Source organism: Trichosurus vulpecula, chromosome 8 (genome assembly GCF_011100635.1).
Source record: "Trichosurus vulpecula isolate mTriVul1 chromosome 8, mTriVul1.pri, whole genome shotgun sequence".
NCBI lineage: Eukaryota > Metazoa > Chordata > Mammalia > Diprotodontia > Phalangeridae > Trichosurus > Trichosurus vulpecula.
The window spans coordinates 62,588,612-62,609,582 of NC_050580.1; the positions used below are offsets into that span (position 1 = coordinate 62,588,612).

Here is a 20,971-nt window from a genome sequence, read left to right on the forward strand (position 1 = left end):
ATGAGGTAGGTAGTGTAAGCAATTACCATCCCTATTTTATAAACAAGGAAACTAACTCTGAAGTTAAATGAATTTCCTGTGGCTACATAGCTAGGAAGTGTTAAATCTGGGATTCAGACCCGGTTATTCCACTTCTGAATCCCACCTTCTTTCCAGAACCATTAGGGCATTAGTTGTGACCATACCACAAGTTACATCTTGTGTCTTGAAATATAACTGTAATACATTAGTAGTTGGCCACATCAGTATGTCAAGGGTGAGTGGTTTTGTTGCTATAGGAACTTCCATTGTGAAAAGTCCCTTTGCTGAAGCAAATTAAAATCGTCCCATAATTTATACTCTTAAATACTTGTCAGAAGGTCAGAGAAGGTAAGTGATATTTGCCCATGGTCACAAAGGCAGTGAGTGTCAGAGGTAAGATTTGTACCTAGATCTTCCTGGCTCTGGACCCAGCTTTATCCACATCACTTCTCCTAAACATTTTTTTTTTAAAAAAAGGCTGGATATAACTCAAATGTATAGCACAGTTCTTTCCTATAGTGTGCTCCAGGAAGCGTAAGTGGGAAGGAGCTTATAGGCTCATGGGCTCATAGTTTTGGAACCTGTGGGATCTTTGAAAGCCATCTGGCACAGCCCTCTCCTTTTACTGATGGGAAATCCAAGGCCCAGAGATGTTAAGGGATTTGGCCCAAGATCACAGAAGTATTAAGTATCAGAATCAGGAGTCCAATCCTAGAGGCAGAGACAGTGGAGAAAGCAGTGGGCCTGGATTCAGGAAGACCTGAGTTCAAATCCAGCCTCAGATACTTCCTGGCTGTGTGACCCTGGGCAAGTCACTTAACCTCTGTTTGCCTCAGTTTCCTCAGCTGTAAAATGAGAATAATAATAGCACCTGCCTCGTGGGGTTGTTGTAGGAATCAGGTGAGACGGTATCTGTAAAGTCCTTAGCCCAACGCCTGGCACAGAGTGTTCGTTTAACAGATGCTCGACCCTTTCCTCCCTTCACTGTTGTCTACAAGGCCAGTGCTCGTTCCAGTGCACCATACTACCTCGAGGATTTACGAATCGGGGTAGAACAAAGTCTATGACTTCTGGTCTTCCAACCTACAAGTATCATTATGTCCACCCCAGAATGGATCCCTTCCCTCTCTTGTACCATGGGGAATTTTAACAAGTGTCTCCATGTCTGAGTCAGCCTTGCCCAACCCCATCCATCACTAGGTTATTTCTAAACAAGTACCTTCCCCTTTTGCCAGCTGTATTTAACTCTTTTCTTCTTCTCTCCCTGGGCCTGGCAGTTACCCTGGTGGTCCCAATGCCCCTGCGGGCATGGGGATCCCTCCTCACACCCGGCCACCCGCAGACTTCACTCAGCCAGCGGCGGCAGCGGCAGCAGCTGCAGTGGCGGCAGCAGCAGCTACGGCCACAGCCACGGCTACTGCCACGGTAGCAGCTCTCCAGGAGACCCAGAACAAGGACATGAACCAGTATGGACCGGTAAGGGTCTCTGCCTCCCCAACCCCTTTTTGTCTGTAGGAGCATGGCACAGGGACCAGGGGGCATTCAGTACAGCAAGAAAAGCGCGCGCGCGCGCGCGTGTGTGTGTGTGTGTGTGTGTGTGTGTGTGTGTATTTTGTGTGTGTTCGGGCCGTGTTTATGTGTATCCACATCACTGGCTCTCTCTCTTCACCATGTTATGGCTTATTTGGTGGGGGGGGGGCCGCCTTCTCATCCCACTTGTTCCCCATGAGTTCTAGCCCAGTCCCGTGCCTCTGCTTTCCTTCCCTTAATGCTTTTTTTAGGTCCTGGTTTAAGGTGTTAGAAGAGGGGAATAGGGAAGGAACAAATAGAGCGATCACAGGGAGGGAACATGTACCAGACAGGCTCTACTCGGGAAGAGTTTGGAAGGGGAAGAGAGTTCAAATTTGCAGCTGCAACAAACTTTGTGGACTTTCTGTGTTCTCCCATTGGCTGAGGATCAAGAGCAGGCCCAGCTTTGGCCTTGAGGAAAGGGGGCCTCAAGCTGTCACTTAGCAGGACAGCCCATCTTCATTCTCACCAGTGTAGTCTGCTCCTGGCTCGTCCGTCCATGCCTTGGGCCGGTGGCCTGCCTCCATCCTGTCATGTACATTACCCATGTGCCCTCCCAGTCACTTGCACCCCATTTCTCTTCCTGGATTCCACTGTTCTCCCCCTCCCCTCCACCATCCCCGCTTGCCTGCCCCAGAGAATGCTGCCTGTGCATGGGGGTGACCAGCTCTTCATCTCGGCACTGCCGGGGCTCTCCCTGTTCCTCTTTGGGGGCTTGGGAGAAGATGGGGCTTCGATGCCCAGAGCATGATAGGACTGTTCTCCCTTTCCCTTGGTAACTCTTCACCTTTCTTTGATCTCAGAGACCTGGGAAAGGGATGACAGCAACTCAGGAAGATGCCCCCCCATCTCCCACCCCTCCTCCCTCAGCTTCCTTCCCCTTCATCCCTCCCCTCCTTCCCTCCCCCACACTTTCAATGCATGTCACATTTTATCCTTTTTTTCTTCTTCTTCTTCTTCTCCCGTTGAAGGTCTGTTCCTCTTTCCAGATGGGTCCGACTCAGGCGTACAACAGCCAGTTCATGAACCAGCCTGGCCCTCGAGGGCCCGCCTCCATGGGTGGGACCATGAATCCCACCAACATGCCCGCTGGCATGACACCTACCAATATGAGCGGCCCCCCTATGGGCATGAACCAGCCTCGGCCTCCTGGGATCAGCCCCTTCAGCACGCATGGACAGAGAATGCCGCAGCAGGCCTACCCGGGTCCCCGACCCCAGTCTCTTCCCATCCAGAGCATAAAGAGACCATACCCAGGAGAAGTGAGTGATCTGGGAGCAGGAGAAGGGAGGGAAGCATGATGACACAGGATGAGCAGGGGGAATTTTGCTTTGTGCCAGATACGTGGCTTTTGTGGCCTCAGAGACAAGAGGAAGTAAGAATAAAAGTCAAGAGATGTGAATATCTGATGTCCGCTAGCTATGAAACCTTGGCTAAATCACTTAGCTTTTCTGAGTCAATTTTTTTACCTGTAAAATGGGGGTGCTAATACTTCACCTCCCTAATTTACATTGCTCTTAGAAAAGTCCGATGACCTTAAGGGCTTTGAAAAGTACAAACTGCCATACCATTGTAAAGGATTGTTAATTTGGTGTCAAAAACAGGGACAGTAGTTCCTTGGGGGTTGGGACTTGAAGGATGAGCAGAGTCATTATTATCTAAAAATGGTTATTAGACAACAACAAAGTGGCCACAAATCAGGCAGCTAGGCGATGCAGTGGATGGTGTTGTACTGAAGTCAAAAAGATCTGAGTTCAAATCATTACCCGCTGTGTGACCCTGACCAAGTCACTGAAACTCTCCCAGGTTCAGTTTCCTTAATTGTAAAATGGTGATGATATTAGTAATAGCACCATTATTATGGGGATTGAATAGAATACCACACAAAAAGGACGCAGATCCTAAAGTGCTCTACAAAGGCCAGCTGTTGGGACAAACTGCCCTGTGTTGGCATCTGCCCAAAAAGGATTGCCCTCCATGAACTTTTAGTGACAAATAGGTACCTGTGAATTCATATTAATGTGGAATGTGGACAGAAAGTAGAGTCAAGCACAAAACCGCTTTGTAGGGAGGGTGTAAGGCTTCTTGCCTTCTAGTCAGCCCTAAAATGCTGGGTCCCAAAGTGGGGGAAGTAGAGGAGGCATCAGGATAGACAAGGCCACTGAAGAAGGGTAAGCTATTTTCAAGTCCCCAGGCTCAGAAAGAGGAGGCCATGCCATCAGCTTTTTTGCCTTCCTTTTTGTCCTCAGAGCTTAGCCCAGTGCCTGGCACATAGTAGGTGCTTAGCAAATGTCTCCCGCTCCCATCAGCACCTTCGCTGATTCCAGAGACTCAGTACCACCCTAGGAGAAGGCATTTGCTCCCTGCAGCCCTTTTCTGTTGAGTGCCCCAGATTCTTTGCCTAGCCACTTACATCTCCAGAGCTTTGTGGGATCTCTTCCTTCTCCCTTCCCCTCTCATCTTCTCTGTGCCCGCTGTTGTTTGAGCCCAGACTCATCTCCTTGCCCAACTCCTCAGGAGCAAACCAGCTGTAAGAAAGGACAATAGCCGAGGAATGGTGTCTGCTGTAATTAGCCTGATGTGAACTCAGGAGGTGCCATCAAATGACTTACTCACTAGTTTTCGGCTGCCAGGCCGGGGGGGCTGATGGTGACCGATTATTTTTAATAAATTAATCATTGTCTTCATTAAACAGCACTTCATGGCTATTAAAGGCTTGATATAGACAGATCATTCTCTGCTTCCCTAAGTATTCCCAGACTCCAGCTGCCTCACCCTGCCTCAGAACAGTGACCCCTTCTTGGCAATTGGTTATCATAAAACAGAATGGATTGGGATCGTAGAGGTCATCTGGTCCAACCCCCCAGGCCATTCGGGCTTCAATGTAGCACCTCTCTGATGCCTCTGCTTGAATATTTCCAATGATGGGGAACACACTACCTGCCCTGGCAGCCTGTTCCATTCCTGGAACGCTCACGTTAATTTGAAAATTCTTCCTTATATTGAGCTAAAATTAGCCTCCCTGTAGTTTCTTCTAATTAGATCTAGTTCTGGATCAATGCTCAATACAACCAAAGTCTAATTTAAATGACACAGTGAGGTGACTAAGCATTTATACAGCACCTACAGTGTACCAGGCGCTGTGCTAAGGCTTTTTACAAACATCTCGTTCGATCCTCGCAACAGCCCTGGGAGGTAAGTGCTAGTATCATCCCCATTCTACAGTTGGGAGAACTGAGACAGAAGTCAGATACCTTGCACAGTCACATAGCTAATTAAGGATCTGAGGTCTTCAACTCAAGTCTCCCTGACTCCATGCCCAGCATTTCATCTACTGTCCCACCTAGACAGCTGGAAAAAGACTGGAAAAGTCTCATGAGTAGCACCTCTCCCCATCCCCACAGTCTCTCTGGGCCACAGACACCTCAGTTTTCCTTCATCCGACGTGGGTTCCAGACCCCACACCACCTGGTGGGGCCTGCCTCAAAGTGTGGTGCACCTGACTGCCCGTACTAAGGACAAATTACAGAAACCATCCTGGGCAGATGCCCTGCAAGTGCCATCAACAGTAAACAGGCAGAGGGGTCACTGCCCAGAGGTTTTCAGCATTTATCATGGAAAAGGACTGGAAACAAAAGGAATGCCCAACCATAAGGGAAAGGTTCAGTGAGGAGAGGTCAGGGAGCAAAATGCCAAACACAATGAAGGCTGGCACATGTGTGACAGAAAGAAGGCCAGAAGGAGCGTTAGGAGACTAGGTGAATAGAAAGCAGTAGAGGCAGAAGGAGAGGTTAATTAGTTATTATTTATTAATTATTAATTATATTGGTGTTCAGTTGTGTCTGACCTTTCCAGAATGTCCCTGTTTTATAGATGAGGAACTAAGGCAAATAGTGGGTAGATGACTTGCCCAGGGTCACACAGCTAGTATCTGAGGTCAGATCTGAACTCTGATCTTTCTGACTCCAGTCCCAGCTCTCTATTCACTGAACCACCTAGCTGCCCCATTAGTTATTAGGGGAGATAGTTCATTATTATAAATAATAATATAAACAACATAAGATAACATAAAAGTACAATGAGTAATTATTAATTAATCACTGTGGCCATAAAGCGGGGAGAGAGGAGAAGGAGAACAAAGAGTCCTGGTGGAGCCTTAAAGAGAAGAAGCGACTGAAAAGTCTGGAGGTTTGGAGTTGAAATCATTCAGTCATGTAATTAATTATTTTAAGTGTGGGCAGGTTCACTGTGTGTTTGGTTAATTTGGGGTTCGGCATCATTGATGATATGTGTAATCCTTCTCAGTGAGAGGAGAGATGGGAGGGAGGAAAAGAATTTGGAACTCAAAATTTAAAAAGAAAAGGATATTAACAATAAATAATAAATGAAGGTTTTTTTTAAAAACCACATCAGTTAATTATTTTAAATTTAAAGAGAGTTAGCATTGCATAGTAGACAAAGAAGTGGGGAAGACCCAGGTTCAAATCTCCTTTTATAATTCCTGCTGCATCTAATAATAAATAATAATAATATTTCTGATATAGAACTGGTATTTCTAATATAGGACTTTCATGGATTTATACCTACTGTTTATCCCTGGGTGAATCATTGAATCTCTTAAAACTGACCCAGCCCCAGTCTGCTCCACGCCCCCCCTCCCCCCCCACTCTCCCAAGCAGGTTTTTAAAACTATAAATCACAGAACAGGAACTCTTCTGCCTCGGTGAAGGGAAGTTCCTCACCCCGAGTTCTGCACATCAAGGAAATCCCAGATCCAATCCAAAAGAACCTCAGTATTCTTCAAAGTGCTTCCCGAGTAGGAAGGGCCAAGCAGGTCTGAGGATTGGCCTTACGTGGGCCCACAACTCCATCCCACTTACTGAATTGAGTGCCTGTAATAGCCATGTGCCAAGCCCCACGTGGGCTAGGTAGCCCTGGGACCAGGCACTTGTGGGAGGAAGGTTTGTAAATTGCGCCCCCTAGAGGTTACTGTTCACCAGAGAGACATTGTGTCTTCGCTGTAACCGATGCGTGTCACTTTGTAACAATGTAAGTAGTTCTATAAAAAAGAGAATGGGATTTTTGGTCCTTAAATGTATCCTTTATAAAGCCCTTGGCAACTCCTTGCGCCATGGAGGATAGAGGACTAGCCTTGGAGTCCTGAGTTTGAATGCCACTTCAGACACTCCAAGCTCTGTGTTTGGGGCAGATCACTTAACTTCTCAGAGAAATTTTCTCTTCTGTAAAATGGGGATAATCATGATATTGACTTCACAGGGCTGTTGTAAGGAACAAGTGGGATAAAACACAGAAAACACTTTCTCAAACCATAAAGGCTCTATATTAGAAATGCTAGCTATCACCATCATCATCATCACCATCATCATCATCATCGTTACTATTGGTGGTGGTGGTGGTGGTGCGGTTCTCCGTAGGGATTAGAAATCATAGCCTTTGCTTTTGCTTGCAAGGAATATGAAATCTAGTGGGGAAGAAAAGACTAACTTATGAAACAATTAGAGATCTTTAGTGGTACAGACAGCGATGCACTGTTTGAGTTCAGAGGAGAGAAATATTGGTTGGGAAGGCTTCAGGGGGAACATGGGACGTGAGGGGGTCTTCAGGAAGAAGCCAGATTGGTTTACTCTCAGGAGGAAACTAGCCTAGGTAAAATGTGAAGCTGGGAATGAGTATCTGTCAGCAGGTGGTTATTCTGTCCTCTTTAGCGTTGTATAAGGTGCCACCAGGCCTATGACAATCATTCTCTACCTCTTTTCCCATCTCTTTTGGGGAACAGCCCAACTATGGAAACCAGCAATACGGACCAAACAGCCAGTTCCCAACCCAACCTGGTCAGTACCCGACCCCCAACCCTCCAAGACCCATTACGTCTCCCAACTATCCTGGGCAGAGGATGCCGAGCCAGCAGAGCACAGGGCAGTACCCACCCCCAACAGTCAACATGGGGCAGTATTACAAGGTGAGTCTGGCTCTTGCCATCCTCCTAGGCCCAGGGACTTTCTGCAGTGTCCAGACCAGCAAGGCTCCTCATTCTGGCCTGTAGCTAGAGAGGTATGGCAGATTGGTCATGCCAACTCCTGAGCAGAATCTAGGCCCTCCCCTGACATGCCTGAGGTTCTTTGGAAGTGTGCCTAAGGAGCCTCAACTTTATTGGCTCATTCAAGTGTCCTGCGCAACTCCTGTTCTCATTCATTTGGGGCAATCAGGCTGGCTTTGATGGGTGCATTTTGTGGCTGCCATTTGCTGATTTTCAGGGAGCTGAGGCAGAGAAACATTTAACTCATCTTTTCTTGCCTACCCTTTCCTTCATCTCAAAAAAAAATCCAGTAAAACCATTCCTAAGATTGTTGAAGAATGGGTGACCAGAAAGAACATGGGGAAGATCATTCAGGAAAACAGCGCCAACTTGTCCCCATTCTGGACACCCCATTTCCCTTATGTTTCTTCAATGGCATCCACCCACTGAAGCTACTGTGGGCGAACCTCAGAAAGGGAAGTTTAGCCAAGCTAGTTTTGTTCCCAGCTGTTGACAGGGCAGAAGTGACACCAGGTCACCATGCTACTCAGGCCCAGATAGATTTTATAACCATCTACCCACAGCTTTGGACAGAGATGACACAGACCCCATCCTTGCCCTCCAGGGTCTTGGCATGGGCTAAGGAGTGGAAAGAGTAAGGGGCTTGAAGTCCTGGCTCTGACTTTTATTAGCTGTGTGAGCTCGAGGAATCACTTAACCCTGCTGAGCCCTAGGTTCCTCATCTTCCACACAGGGCTAATAACATCCAGAGAGCCCACTCCTCCCAGAGCTGCTCTCAGAGAAGCTCTTTGGAAACTTGAAGCTGCTCTGGAAAATCCCAAGTGCTCTCTCTCTCATTCTTTGCCTTTGTAGGGTCGGTGCGGGACAGGCAGGCGTCTGGTCAGGGGGGCTGGAGGGGAATAAGGGCTGAGCAGCTCACTCCATTTTATGATGTTTATTCACTTCCTGATTTGTTCTACTTTAACAGCCAGATCAGTTTAATGGACAGAATAACACCTTCTCGGGAAGCAGCTACAGTAATTATAGCCAAGGAAATGTTAATAGGGTAAGTGCTGATTTGGATAAACATATGTCTGCAAATGAGCTGGGGGGGTGGGGCAGTACTTACCATGTGGAACAGAGCATCATGTTGGAGGGATAGGGATGGAATGAAACTTTTCAAAGTATATTTCCATATAAAATGTAAGAGATAGTTATGGAATGGGGGAAGGGTGGTGTGGAGGGGCTGGCTTCCAACTCCAGAAACTGGCCAACATGTCCTCTCTGGGCTGTTACCCTGAGCATGGCCAGTAAGGAAGGAGTTTTCCTGAATCAACTTTAGGAGGAGAAAGAGAGACACAGAGAAAGAGAAGGTTGTGTCTCCTTGCTACTGGAATAATACACAGATGATTTCTGTTTCTCTTCAGCCTTCTAGGCCAGTACCTGTGGCAAATTACCCTCACTCACCTGTTCCAGGAAACCCAACCCCACCCATGACTCCTGGGAGCAGTATCCCTCCGTACCTGTCTCCCAGCCAGGATGTCAAACCACCATTCCCTCCTGACATTAAGCCAAATATCAGCGCTTTGCCCCCACCTCCAAGTGAGTAGAACAGTGTGGGATGTGGTCTACGCTCTGCTCTCCAACCCTCTGCCTCTGATTCTCATCTGGCCTATCCCATTTGTTCCTATGCTACAAGATCCCTGGGTTCAGAGGAACCAGCCCAGGTTCTGGGCTGGATGAATGTGATGTGAAGGGTGAGTGGGGCATTTGGACTTTTGGAATCCTCTCTATAGGGCAGCTGGGTGATGCAGTGCATACAGCAGCAGGCCCAGACTCAGGAAGACCTGAGTTCAAATATCAGACACTTACTAGATGTGTGACCCTGAGCACATCGTTCAACCCTGTTTGCCTCAGTTTCCTCATCTGTAAATGGATCTGGAGAAAGAAATGGCAAACTACTCCAGTATCTTTGCCAAAAAACAAACCAAAAATCCAAATGGGGTCACAGAGAGTTGGATATGACTGAAACAACCGAATAACAACAGTCTTCTCTAGGCAAGTGGAACAGAGATGGAGCAGGTAGGAAAGTGGGTGAAAGGAGGTGAATGTGCTGAGCTCTGCAGGATTGGGGGAGGTATATTTCCAGGCTGTTTGATAGCCTCCCTCTGTTTTAAAAAACTCCCTCTTCCAGCCTCTGTTCAGATAATAACAGGCAACACTCCAGTGACTCAAGTTTCACTGCTTGGGTCAACATGTCTCAATTTGAGCGTGGTCATAAGCATAAGTCATCATGGGTGTAGGGGAGGATTTGGCCTTTCCCCCAAACCAGATGTTCCTGAGCACAAGGAGAGGGGGGCAAGCAGCTCCCCTGCTGTCTGTGTGTGACTGATTTGACCAAAGAGCAGGAAATAAGGCAGAGTCCAGAGACACAAGTTTTTATTGCGTGCTTGCTTTCTTTCTGCCCGGTCCTGTGCTAGGCACAAACAGGGGTCCTGGGAAGTTGAAGACATAGTCTGCCCCCTGGTTAGACTTGCAGTCTGCCCAGGGAGAAAAGGCACATTCAGTCCATCCATCAACAAGCATTTGGGTGCTTCCTGTGTGCCCGGCAGGCCCTGTGCTAAGCCCTGGGCATACAAAAGCAAAGCAGAAATGGCCCAGCCCTTGTGGAGGCCAGACTCACTGCAAAATGAAATAATAGGTAGCCCTTGCATGAGGCTGGCTTGCTTCTTAAAGGCCTAACTTAGGACTGGCCTTTCACACTCTAGTAGAAGGCGAGCTTCTTTTTCCATCCATCTTTATATCCCTGGTGCCTAATATGGTACCTGGCACACAGTAGACACTTAATATGTGTGGATTGACTGAATTAATATATGCTAATAATAATATAATTATATATGATTATATATGTAATTATAATATAATAATAAGACTAATTAATAAATTGAGGGAGAAAAAGAATTCTTTTTGATTCCTTTCCTGCATATGTGTATGTGTGTGTGTGCAGGTGTGTGCAGATGCACAGGTGTGGCTGTGTGCATATGCATTATGTGTCCATGCACAGGTGGGGGGGGCGGTTCTGTGTGAATGCATTTGTATGTACAAGTGTGTGTGCATGCACGTGTGTGTGTGTGTGTGTGTGTGTGTGAGTGAATACAGGTATGGGTATGTGAATGCATATGTTCATACAGGTGTGTACATGCACAGGTGTGGGAGTATACAAATGCATATGTATGTGCAGGTATGCATTCACAGGTGTGGGTGAATGCATATGTGCATACAGGTGTGTGGGTGCGTATGAATGTGTATATACATGCAGGGGTGTGTGCACGCACAGGTGTGGATATGTGTGTGTGCATGTGCCATGCAAGTATGTTCCTGTGCACATTTCTGTGCCTCTATGTCTGTGTCTTTGCTTGTGCACCTTGTGTGTGTACAGGTGTACTAACTGTTCGTGCACAGGTGTTTGTGTATGGTAAACTCAGAAGGCAGCCACTGTCCCCATCTGTCATTATGCAGAGAAAATAGGCACAGTGCTATGGAATCACGGATAAAATAATGAGAGGTTTGAGCTCCTTCTCCCTTTCCGTTCCCAGGCAACCATAACGATGAGCTCCGGCTGACCTTCCCTGTTCGGGACGGAGTGGTGTTGGAGCCCTTCCGGTTGGAGCACAACCTGGCTGTCAGCAACCACGTCTTTCACCTAAGGCCCACTGTCCACCAGACGCTGATGTGGAGGTGGGTCATGCAAAGGGGATTCCCAGCAGCAAGGCAGCTCTTTCCCAGGCCTCCCCTGTGACCCCAAGCCCACCCCATCACTAGAATTGGAGTAGAAGAGAAATGCCAAGCTTTCCCTTAATAAATGAGTGTGGAGGAGGCAGGCCAATGTGGCCCCCTGTTCTGGCCGTTGAAGCTGGACATTGTGACTTGGAAATATTTAGGATTTTGAATGTTCTGATGGGGCAGAACATCTCTTCATCCAGTATGCTTCCTAAACTTAGGCATCTTGAACCTGAGCATCTAATACAACATCTTCCAGTTTAGTTCCAGTTGTCTCTTTCCCACTGTACTGGGCAGTGCTTCCCATGTTTGGATGATCGCCCACCCCCAACTCACCATGATTTCCCATGACCTGTCCTGATGCCAAAAGTGGGACTCCCTGCTGGAGATGGTCATGCTGGGTTAGATAATCCGTTCGTTATCCTCATTTACTAAAACCCCACCATCACCACCACCAGTTTTGGGAAATCTCTGTCCTGGATTCAGCGAGAAGGAAACAGAGAAAGGAGCTCTCCCCTGAGAGAGCTTTGTTCTGGCAGGGAGCTATGACTCCTGCCTTCAGGGACCTCTTCTGATGAGGGGAAGGCACTGTCTGTACCCTGAGGGGGCTTTCAATCTTGTGGGCAAGACCCGGTTGGTGCCCTTTCCAAAACAGCCCAACCCGGCTAAGGTCATAGATCTCGATTTTAAAAGGGACTTTCGAGGCCATCAAAGCCAACCCTGTCATTTTCAGCCCCATGTCTGACGCTGTGCAGGTCACTTCCTCCTGGAGCGGCGCTCCTGGTCTGATGTAATAAATGTCTTACATATGAAAATGACATAAATACATAAACTGCAGTGCTTATAAACACGAGTTTATAATGGCTGAGCAGGGTGATGGCCATCAGTGCTGGGGGAGAGGTTGTAGCAGGACCACAGCCAGGTGGAATTTGTCTGGGAACACTCCAGGGCCAGAAGGGAGAGGGGCCAATCCACAGATAGATCATAGCCTGTAATTAACACCTACCTCAATAGGTCATTACCGTTCTACTGGCATTTCATTATCTCTTGAGCACCCTCAGCTGAGCATCCCTCAGTCTAGGAGGTTATTGGCTGGTTCTTATTAATAAGTAATAACTGCTGGGGATTGTGCAAACCCATCCAGGAGATTTATGGAGCCGTACCGTAGTGTAAGGCTGGTACTTAATATCTCAGGCGAGCATCCTGACATGCCTGAGCTCCGGGAGGATAGGTGATCCCTTAGGCACTCACCTTCACACCAGTGTCTGGTGGGTGGTGGTCTGGGAATCAGACATGACTGCTGAAAATCTCCTGAGGGCCCTCTCCAACTCTAAATTGGGGGTCATGGTGCTTTGGGTGGTAATTTATGGTCCTCCTTTGGTTGGGGCTTGTGGCTATTGGACCAACTCTGTCCCAAGTACTGTTTCCCTCCTGTTATAATATAATAACATAATATAATATACAAACATGTATGTATGTATAAATATATATATATATATATACACACATGTATACATATAGCTATATACATGTACACATACACAAACACACCCTTAACTTAATCTTTTTGTGTCCCACCCTGTTAGGGAGGGAAGGATACCTGGCCTAACCTCCCCTTCCTAAGATCATTAAAACCCCAGGAATCAATTTCTGCAGGTGACTTTGTGACACTTCTCCCTCTAGGAAGACCTCCTACCCCAAACCTGGCCATCTTCATGAGAGCCCAGGTGTGATAATATTGCCGTTTTGAAGATTGGCTGGCTGAGATTCAGAGAGGTTACAGCTTGCCTAAGTGTCACGGCTGGACTTGAACTCAGGTCTTTCTGACTCTAAGTCCAGCTATCTATCTGAAATGCCACGCCTGAATTTCTATTACAGTGAATTGTATTTGTGTCCTTTTACTAAAGGAAGCCAGGAAAGGTATACTTCATGAAAGTGCTTTTAGTAATAAACAACAGTAATAGTTGGCATTGATATACCAACAGTTATCTAAGGCACCAGGCCTGGCTGAATTAGAAGTCGCCGTCTGCCCTCTTATTCTCTATTTACTTTTGAGACTCCGAGTTGATGGGAATTAAGAATATTAGAGAATGGATATTACTCTAGAATGTTCTTTTGCTTTCCTTCCTTCAGCGCCGAAGTCCACAGTGGTGTTGGGAGGAGGGAACCATGAGTTTGGGGTTGACAGATGTGGTTTGCATTAGGGCTGGGAAGGTCAGGATCAGCAAACGAGGCGGTCAGCCCTAGGGATAACGCAGGCCAAGTTGGGTGGAATCAGTGATCAGGGTTCAGAGGATGTGGTCAGGATTAGAGGGGGATGTCGTTTGGAATTCGGGGGGGGTGTACTTGGCATTGGATATGATCGGGGTTAGGGAAAGCATCAGCATTTGTGGGGGGATGTGGTCAGTGAGAGGGGAGTGTAATTGAGTTGGGGAAACATGATCAGGGCTGGGGAAAACATGACTAGGATTGTGGGAGGATATGGAAAGAATATGTCTTTGGGGTTCAAGGGGCCAGTTAGGATTGGGAAATGTGGCCAGGCCTAGGGGAGGCAAATCATTTCAGTTTTATCTCTCCCTCTTTCATGGCCAAGTTGAGCATAGGAAGTCTCATGCGAGGTGGGGGGAAAGGCTCTGAGCCCCACTGTGCTGTCCCGCCCTGCAGGTCTGACCTGGAGCTACAGTTTAAGTGCTATCATCATGAGGACAGACAAATGAATACCAACTGGCCGGCCTCAGTCCAGGTCAGCGTCAATGCCACCCCTCTCACCATTGAGCGCGGAGACAATAAGACCTCTCACAAACCTCTGCACCTCAAGCACGTCTGCCAGCCAGGAAGAAACACCATCCAGATCACGGTCACGGCGTGTTGTTGTGTGAGTACATAAGGGCATGCTCCCCACCATGGCCACCAACCCCACTCCTCAAAGATTCTGCCGGGGGCAGGGTGGGGGGGACAACATAGACTGTAGTGCCTTCTCTCGGACCAGTGACCTTTATATTATACTACTGGTGTTGTAGTCTTTATCTTATTAACGTTTTAAAAATAATTTTTATTGACCTTTTGTTCTGAGATCACCTAGATTCACCCTAGAATCACTAGCCCCTTTCTCAGAGAGCTATCCCTTATAACAAAACATTAGGGAAAAAAAAGAAAAAAAGAAAGAAAAAGAGAAAGGGAACCAAAAAGTTTCCCCAAAGCTTATGCCTGTTCACCAGCATTGTTTTTACCAGACAGCACTTGAACAGACAGTTTTTAAGTTGATCACCTTATACATTCATTTGTTGGCTCATTCACTGACTATTCATTGGGCTTACACAACCATCCCCAACAACTTTATATTTAAATGCTTTTTATATGTTTGTATCATTTACCTTATATTTATGCTATACATTCTAGTATATTACATCGTATCATATTATATACACACACACTACGTGTGTGTGTGTGTGTGTGTGTGTGTGTATGTATGTATGTATATGTGTATGTATTTGTCTCCCCAATTAGAATGTAATCTCATTGAGAATAGGGATTATTTCATTCCCAGCACCTACACCACAATTTTAATTTTTGTCCACAAGAAAAACCTGAGAAACTTTGCCAGATGTTTCATGGAAGTCTAGGTAAAATAAATCTGTACTCTTCTTACCTGATCTTCAAGTCAAGTAGCCCTGTCAAAAAAGGAAGCAGAATTTGTCTAGCATGACCTGTTCTTAATGAGGCCATGATCACTGCTTAGTGATCACTGCTTCCTTTTCTAAATACTCACTAACCGTCCTTTAGATACTATGCTCCAGAATTTTGCCAGGAATCAAAGTCATGTTCACAATTGCAAACACTGTTCTCTTCCCTTTTTGAAAAAAGAAACTGAAACAACATCTCTGCTGATATATCTTGTATTTACTTGTCTATGAACAGAAGAATGTAAGCTCCTCGAGGGCATTTACTTTTGTATTTACATCCAGCATCTAGCACATAGTAGGTGTTTAATAAATGTTTCTTGATGGATTGATTGTGCTTTGCTACTTTGTATCCCAAACTCCAGTGCTAGTGACAAATCAAGCCATCCTCTAACAAGTATTCATTAAACACCTACTATGTGTCAGGCACTGTGTTAGGAGGTATAGTTTGGCCCCAGAAAAGAGAACAAGGGATTTTTAGGCAAATTTAGCCTTGTTAATAATGAAAAATTTGCTAACAACGAGAACTAATTGAAAGTAGAGTGAGCTTCTGTGGGAGGCCAACCGGAGGCTGGTTGCCCACCTATCAGGTCTTTGGGAGAAGGGATTCTTGTTCTTGAAGGGCTGTGCCAGAGAATCTTTGAGAGCCCTCCACTGTGGAAATTCTCTTTTGACCCTCACAATAACCCTTTGGGGTCAGTAATGAAATATCCCCATTTTTCAAATGGGAGCACCGAGGCACCAAGAATTTAAATGGCTTCCATTAAGGTTTTACACGTAGCAAATGACAAGAACCAAGACTAGAAGGCAAGTCTTCTGATTCCAAGTTCAGTGTTAGCCCTCACTGTTGGTTCTCTGGACTTCTGCCTTGGTTTCTGAGGCCACATCTCCTGGAGAGGCCCAGCTCTTCTGGCTCTTGACGCCTTTTCTCCCTTGGTCTCTTGAACTTTGTACTGTGGGCACCAACCTGAGACAGGTTCCTGATTTAGCAGATGGCCCTCAGTCTTCCTGTGTAAACACTGGTTCCCAAGAGACAACGTGTCAGAGTAGATAGTCCTAGACCCGGAGTCAGGCAGACCTGGGTTCAAATCCTGTACCTAATACTTGCTAGTTGTATGACCCTAGTAAGTAGCTTAATTTCTCTAAGCCTCAGCTTCCTCAGCTGTGAAAGGAGAGTGTGTTGGGTAAGATGGCTCCTTGCATCCCTTCCCATTCGGCCCAGCAGTTTCCGGGGCACCTGTGGATGTGGGCGCAGTGGTGCACTTATAGGGACGTAATCCATAGAGCAGCAACGGTGATTGTCTCACATGCTACATAACAGCCGTGCGAGGTAGATAGTATTAAGTATTATCGTTCCCATTTTCCAAATAAAGAAACTGAATCTCCCTTTCCTTGGCAGTCCCATCTGTTCGTGTTGCAGTTAGTCCACCGGCCCTCTGTCCGCTCCGTCCTTCAGGGCCTGCTCAAGAAACGCCTCCTGCCTGCTGAGCACTGCATCACAAAGAGTGAGTCTGGCTGCAGGGGGCTTCATTGGCATGGAAGAGATGGGAGGGGACAGAAGCCTTGGCACAGGGCTCCCCTTTGGCCCTCATGGCTGGAGAAATGTTTGCTAAGGGTTTAGGGACTTAGCATTTCAGTAACCACAGTGGATTCAGGCAAGACCCCTGAGCTTCAGTTCTAATTAACCAGTGAGAAGGTCTTTATTGAGCCCCTGCTGTGTACTCAATACTATGCACTGTATGGGGAAGTTCAGGAATCAGGAGATTTAGCAGATGTGGCCCTTTGTCCTAAGCAGCTCACAATCTACCTGGGGTGACAGGATAACACACACGAGCCAACCACAGATCCCTAGAATCTTATTGGAAACACACCAGCCATGAGTGTGCAGGAATCGGAGGAGGCAGGGCTGAGGTGGCTGGGCAAGTTGGGCTTCTTGGAGAAGGTGGGACCACAGCCAGCCATGGAAGGATGGGTGGGCTTCAGCTAGGGAGAAAAGAGGTGGGAGGGGAATTCCAGATGTGGAGAAGAGGGAAGACCTCAAAGGTAGTATTGAACAGCATAGGTCCAGCCTTTCTTGAGCAGAAAGCCTGAATTAGGGGTGAGGTGATCCCCAAGCAAAGGTGAGAAACACTGCCAGGAAGCTGCAGGAGGGCTAATTTCATAGCCAGCCCCAAGCCCTGATCACCTGGCCTTGACCTCCACAAAGACTGAGGAAGAAGGATGGGATTTAAAGCTAGGCAAGATGAGGGACCTAGGGCAGATCAATGGAGAACTAGCCAATGGAGCAGGCTTCTAAGAGGAGCAAGAGAATCCCCTTCAGTTCCATCAGGGAGGGATTTCTGTCCAAGCCTGGCCCAGGGCAGGAGAATGGACAAAGATGGGGAATAGCTTCATCCATATTCAGAGCCTGGAACAGGCCCATCATCCGTGACCCCCTGAGTATATGCAGGCTGAAAAGGGCATGTAAGAGGCATTCCACAATGGGGGAAGAAAGTACATAGAATTCCTGATGCCTTCATCTGTGAGGGTACAGAAGGTTGGCTCAGAGTGTTAGTTACTCTTTCGGGGGGAAGAGGGGATTCAGACCTGCAATTTCACATGTCATTGGTATAAGATACTCCCAGTGAGGAAACTGCCTGGACCAGTGCAGATCAGCCAGTGTTCTGCAATTCCTGGCCTTAGAAAACAATGTTCTTGGGACAGCTCATTCCAGCCTTGGAAACAATTGTTAAATTTTCAGGAAATGCTGCAAATCAGAGCATGATTTATTGCTTTGTTGATTTCCAGGCTTAAGAAAGTGGTGGCAAAAATTTTAATAATGCAGGGTTTTTTTCTTCCTAGAGAGCTGGTTGTTAAACATTTGCCCAAATACTGACTGTTCTTAGAACTTCCTGGAACATTGATAAGTGACTTACCCAGGGTGACACAACTAGCGTGTGTCTGAGAACAGCTCTCTATCCCCTACATTCCACCTTGACTCGATTACTCTGGCAGTTCAGGTAACATGCTCCTTTGGACATGTGGCTGTACAAGTAATCACTTAGAGACTCAGGTGGCTTCTTCTGCCATGATGTTTCTTCTTCTGATGGTGGGGATATGTTTGACAAAGAGAATTCCTCTGAGCAGGGAGGTGGCCCTCACTACCCTTGTACAATGAGCTGCTGGCCCATTCTCTGAACCTTTTCCAACTAGCCCTCCCTCTCTCCCCCCTCCCTTATGAATGGAAGGCCTCCCATTTCCTAGGATTTGATAAAGAACACAGATCACTGCAGCTACTTCAGCAACAGTCCAGATCTCCCTGCAGTTAGGGCTGGGACAGCCATGTAGACAGCGTGATAAATGTCTAGGTGCTCCTCCCAGGTCTGCCCAAGGCTCATTTGGCTTGTACCCACATTCACAGGCATTCATCAGGGCCACTGAGGAGCGGCTCTAAATACTAATGAGGGTGCAGTGTCTCCTAGAAGCCGTGTAGCTGAGCAGGGACATGTCTCAAATATTAATGGAAATATACTGGGGCTTTGGTGGAGGGGGACGGGAGGGAGAAGAGCAGTTGATGAGGCACTGGTAGTCATTAAATCTGCAGGAGAGATAGATGGTATTTGTACGGACCTTTTCAGCAGACAGATTTATTATCCCCTGATGAGTAACAACCAGGGGTGGCTGTTTTCCTAATCCCTGTGTCTGTAACCTCTTGCAATAGTCAAGCGGAATTTCAGCAGCGTGGCCGCTTCTTCAGGCAATGCCACCCTCAATGGAGAGGACGGTGTGGAACAGACAGCAATCAAGGTGTCTCTGAAGTGTCCGATTACATTCCGGCGGATTCAGCTACCAGCGAGAGGCCATGATTGCAAGCACGTCCAGGTCAGTGGGCTGGCAGGATGCCTCTGCTCCTCAATCTAGATATCTTTTGGGAGGGGGTGTCAGCTTTGGGCTTAGAGGCAATGGGAGTGGGAGGGAGAGGAGAGTTGGAAGCAGCATCCCCCTTAAATCCTGGTGCTGCTGCTAAGGGGACCTCCCTAAACTTTTTGAAGATGCTTTATGGGCCAGTGGCAGGTATATCTTGCATAACATTGCCCCAGCTACCGTCCCATGCAAATGTCATTCAGAACCCCGACTGCCTAACATAAGGTCGTCATTAGGCTCCAATCTGGGCAGTCACCACTCCCTATTCCCCACCCTAGGGGATCTTGCTACCTGCTCCCCAGTTCCAGCCAAGTTGAGAGCCAAGCTCTGCCTTTCTCTGTCTTCATTCTAGTGCATCAATTACCATTCAGCCAATCACTCAGTCAACACATGATCTTCCTGCTTTACCGTTGTGATTATGATTGCCCTTCTCAAAAAGCTTTAGTGAGTCCCCATTACTGGTTACCAATCACATATTAAAAGCCCTGTGGTGGGTTCTGGGGATAGAAAGACAAAGATGAAAGTCCTCACCACCTTCAAAGAGCTTAAAGACCAGCCAAGGGGAGCAACATAGATATGTAGAGATTGATACCAGATAGATCCAAAGAGATTGGGAAGGAAAGGCACTAGGCTGGGTGCATGGGGAGTGGGGTGGCTGTGTATGAGGAGCCAGTGTATGAGGACCAGGAAGAAAACCAATGTGGCTAGGCCATAGAGTGCTTGGAGGGCAACGAGGAACATAACTCAGGGATCAGATTGTGAAGGACTCTGATAGTCAAACAGAGGGTTTTATATTTGATCCTAGAAGTAATAGGAGGCTGCTTGAAATTGGGGAGTGACATCCCCATTTTTAATGTTCACATCCAGCTCTGTTCCTAAGGAATGAACCATTCTCAGCCATCCTGATTTGCTGAGCACCATGTTTACCTTTAAGAAAAGAGTTAACAGGGTTAAATATTATTGCGCAGTGTTCTCTCAAACAGTCTGGTGGTGTTCTGTTCAGAGGCAGGATTCTGAATCGATTTCTATGGATTCATCTTCAGTGAGCCACCTGAGCCACAGAACCTGGCTTTGAATCCCATGTCTGCCACGTGCATGCACGTGTGCACACGCGCGCGTGCGCACACGCGCACACACACACACAACCTCTGTGTCTTGGCTAAGTAACTCAGCCTCTCTAGGCCTTGGTAATGTCATCTACAAAACAAGAGGGTTGGATGAGGTAACCTATAAGAGCCTTCCAGTCCCCAAGCTACATTCCTGTGAATTTACCATGTGCCCAGCCCCATGGGTGGCACCCTCTGGGACCCCACAGTCTCATTGGGAAAAGGACCAGGGAAAGTAACAATCCAAGACAACATCCAAAGGGCCGTCACAAGGCTCTAACCTTCTAAATACCAAGTTGTTGTGGAAGCAGTAAATGGTGTTGAATTTATGATGGGGATCATGACCCCTTAGGTTGGGATGATAAAGGAAGGCTTCAAGGGGGGGTAGGAACGACAGTGGACCAGGTAAGAGGTGATAGGACAGCTCCAAGACTTGGAATGTTGTATCTAAGGAATGATAGGACTGTGTGGAGAGGCTTCCCTCAGAGGCATTTTCTTGGAATAAAAAGGAACAGGTTGCAAGTATTTGCATCCAAGCCTCAAGGCAGCATGGTTTGCATCCAGGGGTTTTGCATTTCTGTGCTCAGGTTCCCATGTGCTCATTTTGCATGTCTCATCTTTTCAGTGTTTCGATTTGGAGTCATACTTGCAGCTGAACTGTGAGAGGGGGACCTGGAGGTGTCCAGTGTGCAAGTGAGTAAGACTGTGTCCCAGGGAACTGGGACCATCCCCAGAGGCTGTCATCTTTAATACATCCATCTCAGCTAGCTGGATAACCTACTGGAGCCTGCCCTTCCTCTGCACTGCCAGCTTGGCTCTGGCTTTGTCCTTTTGAATGACAGTAGTAGCCAAGCATGCCCTCCCCACCCCAAATT

The 20,971-nt window shown here is 47.2% G+C and overlaps 1 protein-coding gene across 10 annotated transcripts in view; it reads left to right on the forward strand.

The window, feature by feature from the left end:
* The window catches only part of ZMIZ1 (zinc finger MIZ-type containing 1), a 441,312-nt gene that overhangs the window by 402,438 nt on the left and 17,903 nt on the right, over positions 1-20,971 (forward strand). For 9 of the 10 annotated variants that reach the window (XM_036734708.1, XM_036734712.1, XM_036734715.1 and 6 more), the window contains 10 exons: positions 1,299-1,497; positions 2,562-2,852; positions 7,388-7,570; positions 8,616-8,693; positions 9,055-9,229; positions 11,224-11,365; positions 14,072-14,282; positions 16,487-16,592; positions 18,788-18,948; positions 20,722-20,789. In XM_036734708.1, the coding sequence (XP_036590603.1) occupies positions 1,299-1,497; positions 2,562-2,852; positions 7,388-7,570; positions 8,616-8,693; positions 9,055-9,229; positions 11,224-11,365; positions 14,072-14,282; positions 16,487-16,592; positions 18,788-18,948; positions 20,722-20,789 (1,614 nt within the window). The remainder of the gene's footprint in view (positions 1-1,298; positions 1,498-2,561; positions 2,853-7,387; positions 7,571-8,615; positions 8,694-9,054; positions 9,230-11,223; positions 11,366-14,071; positions 14,283-16,486; positions 16,593-18,787; positions 18,949-20,721; positions 20,790-20,971) is intronic. The other variant, XM_036734709.1, reaches the window with a different exon arrangement.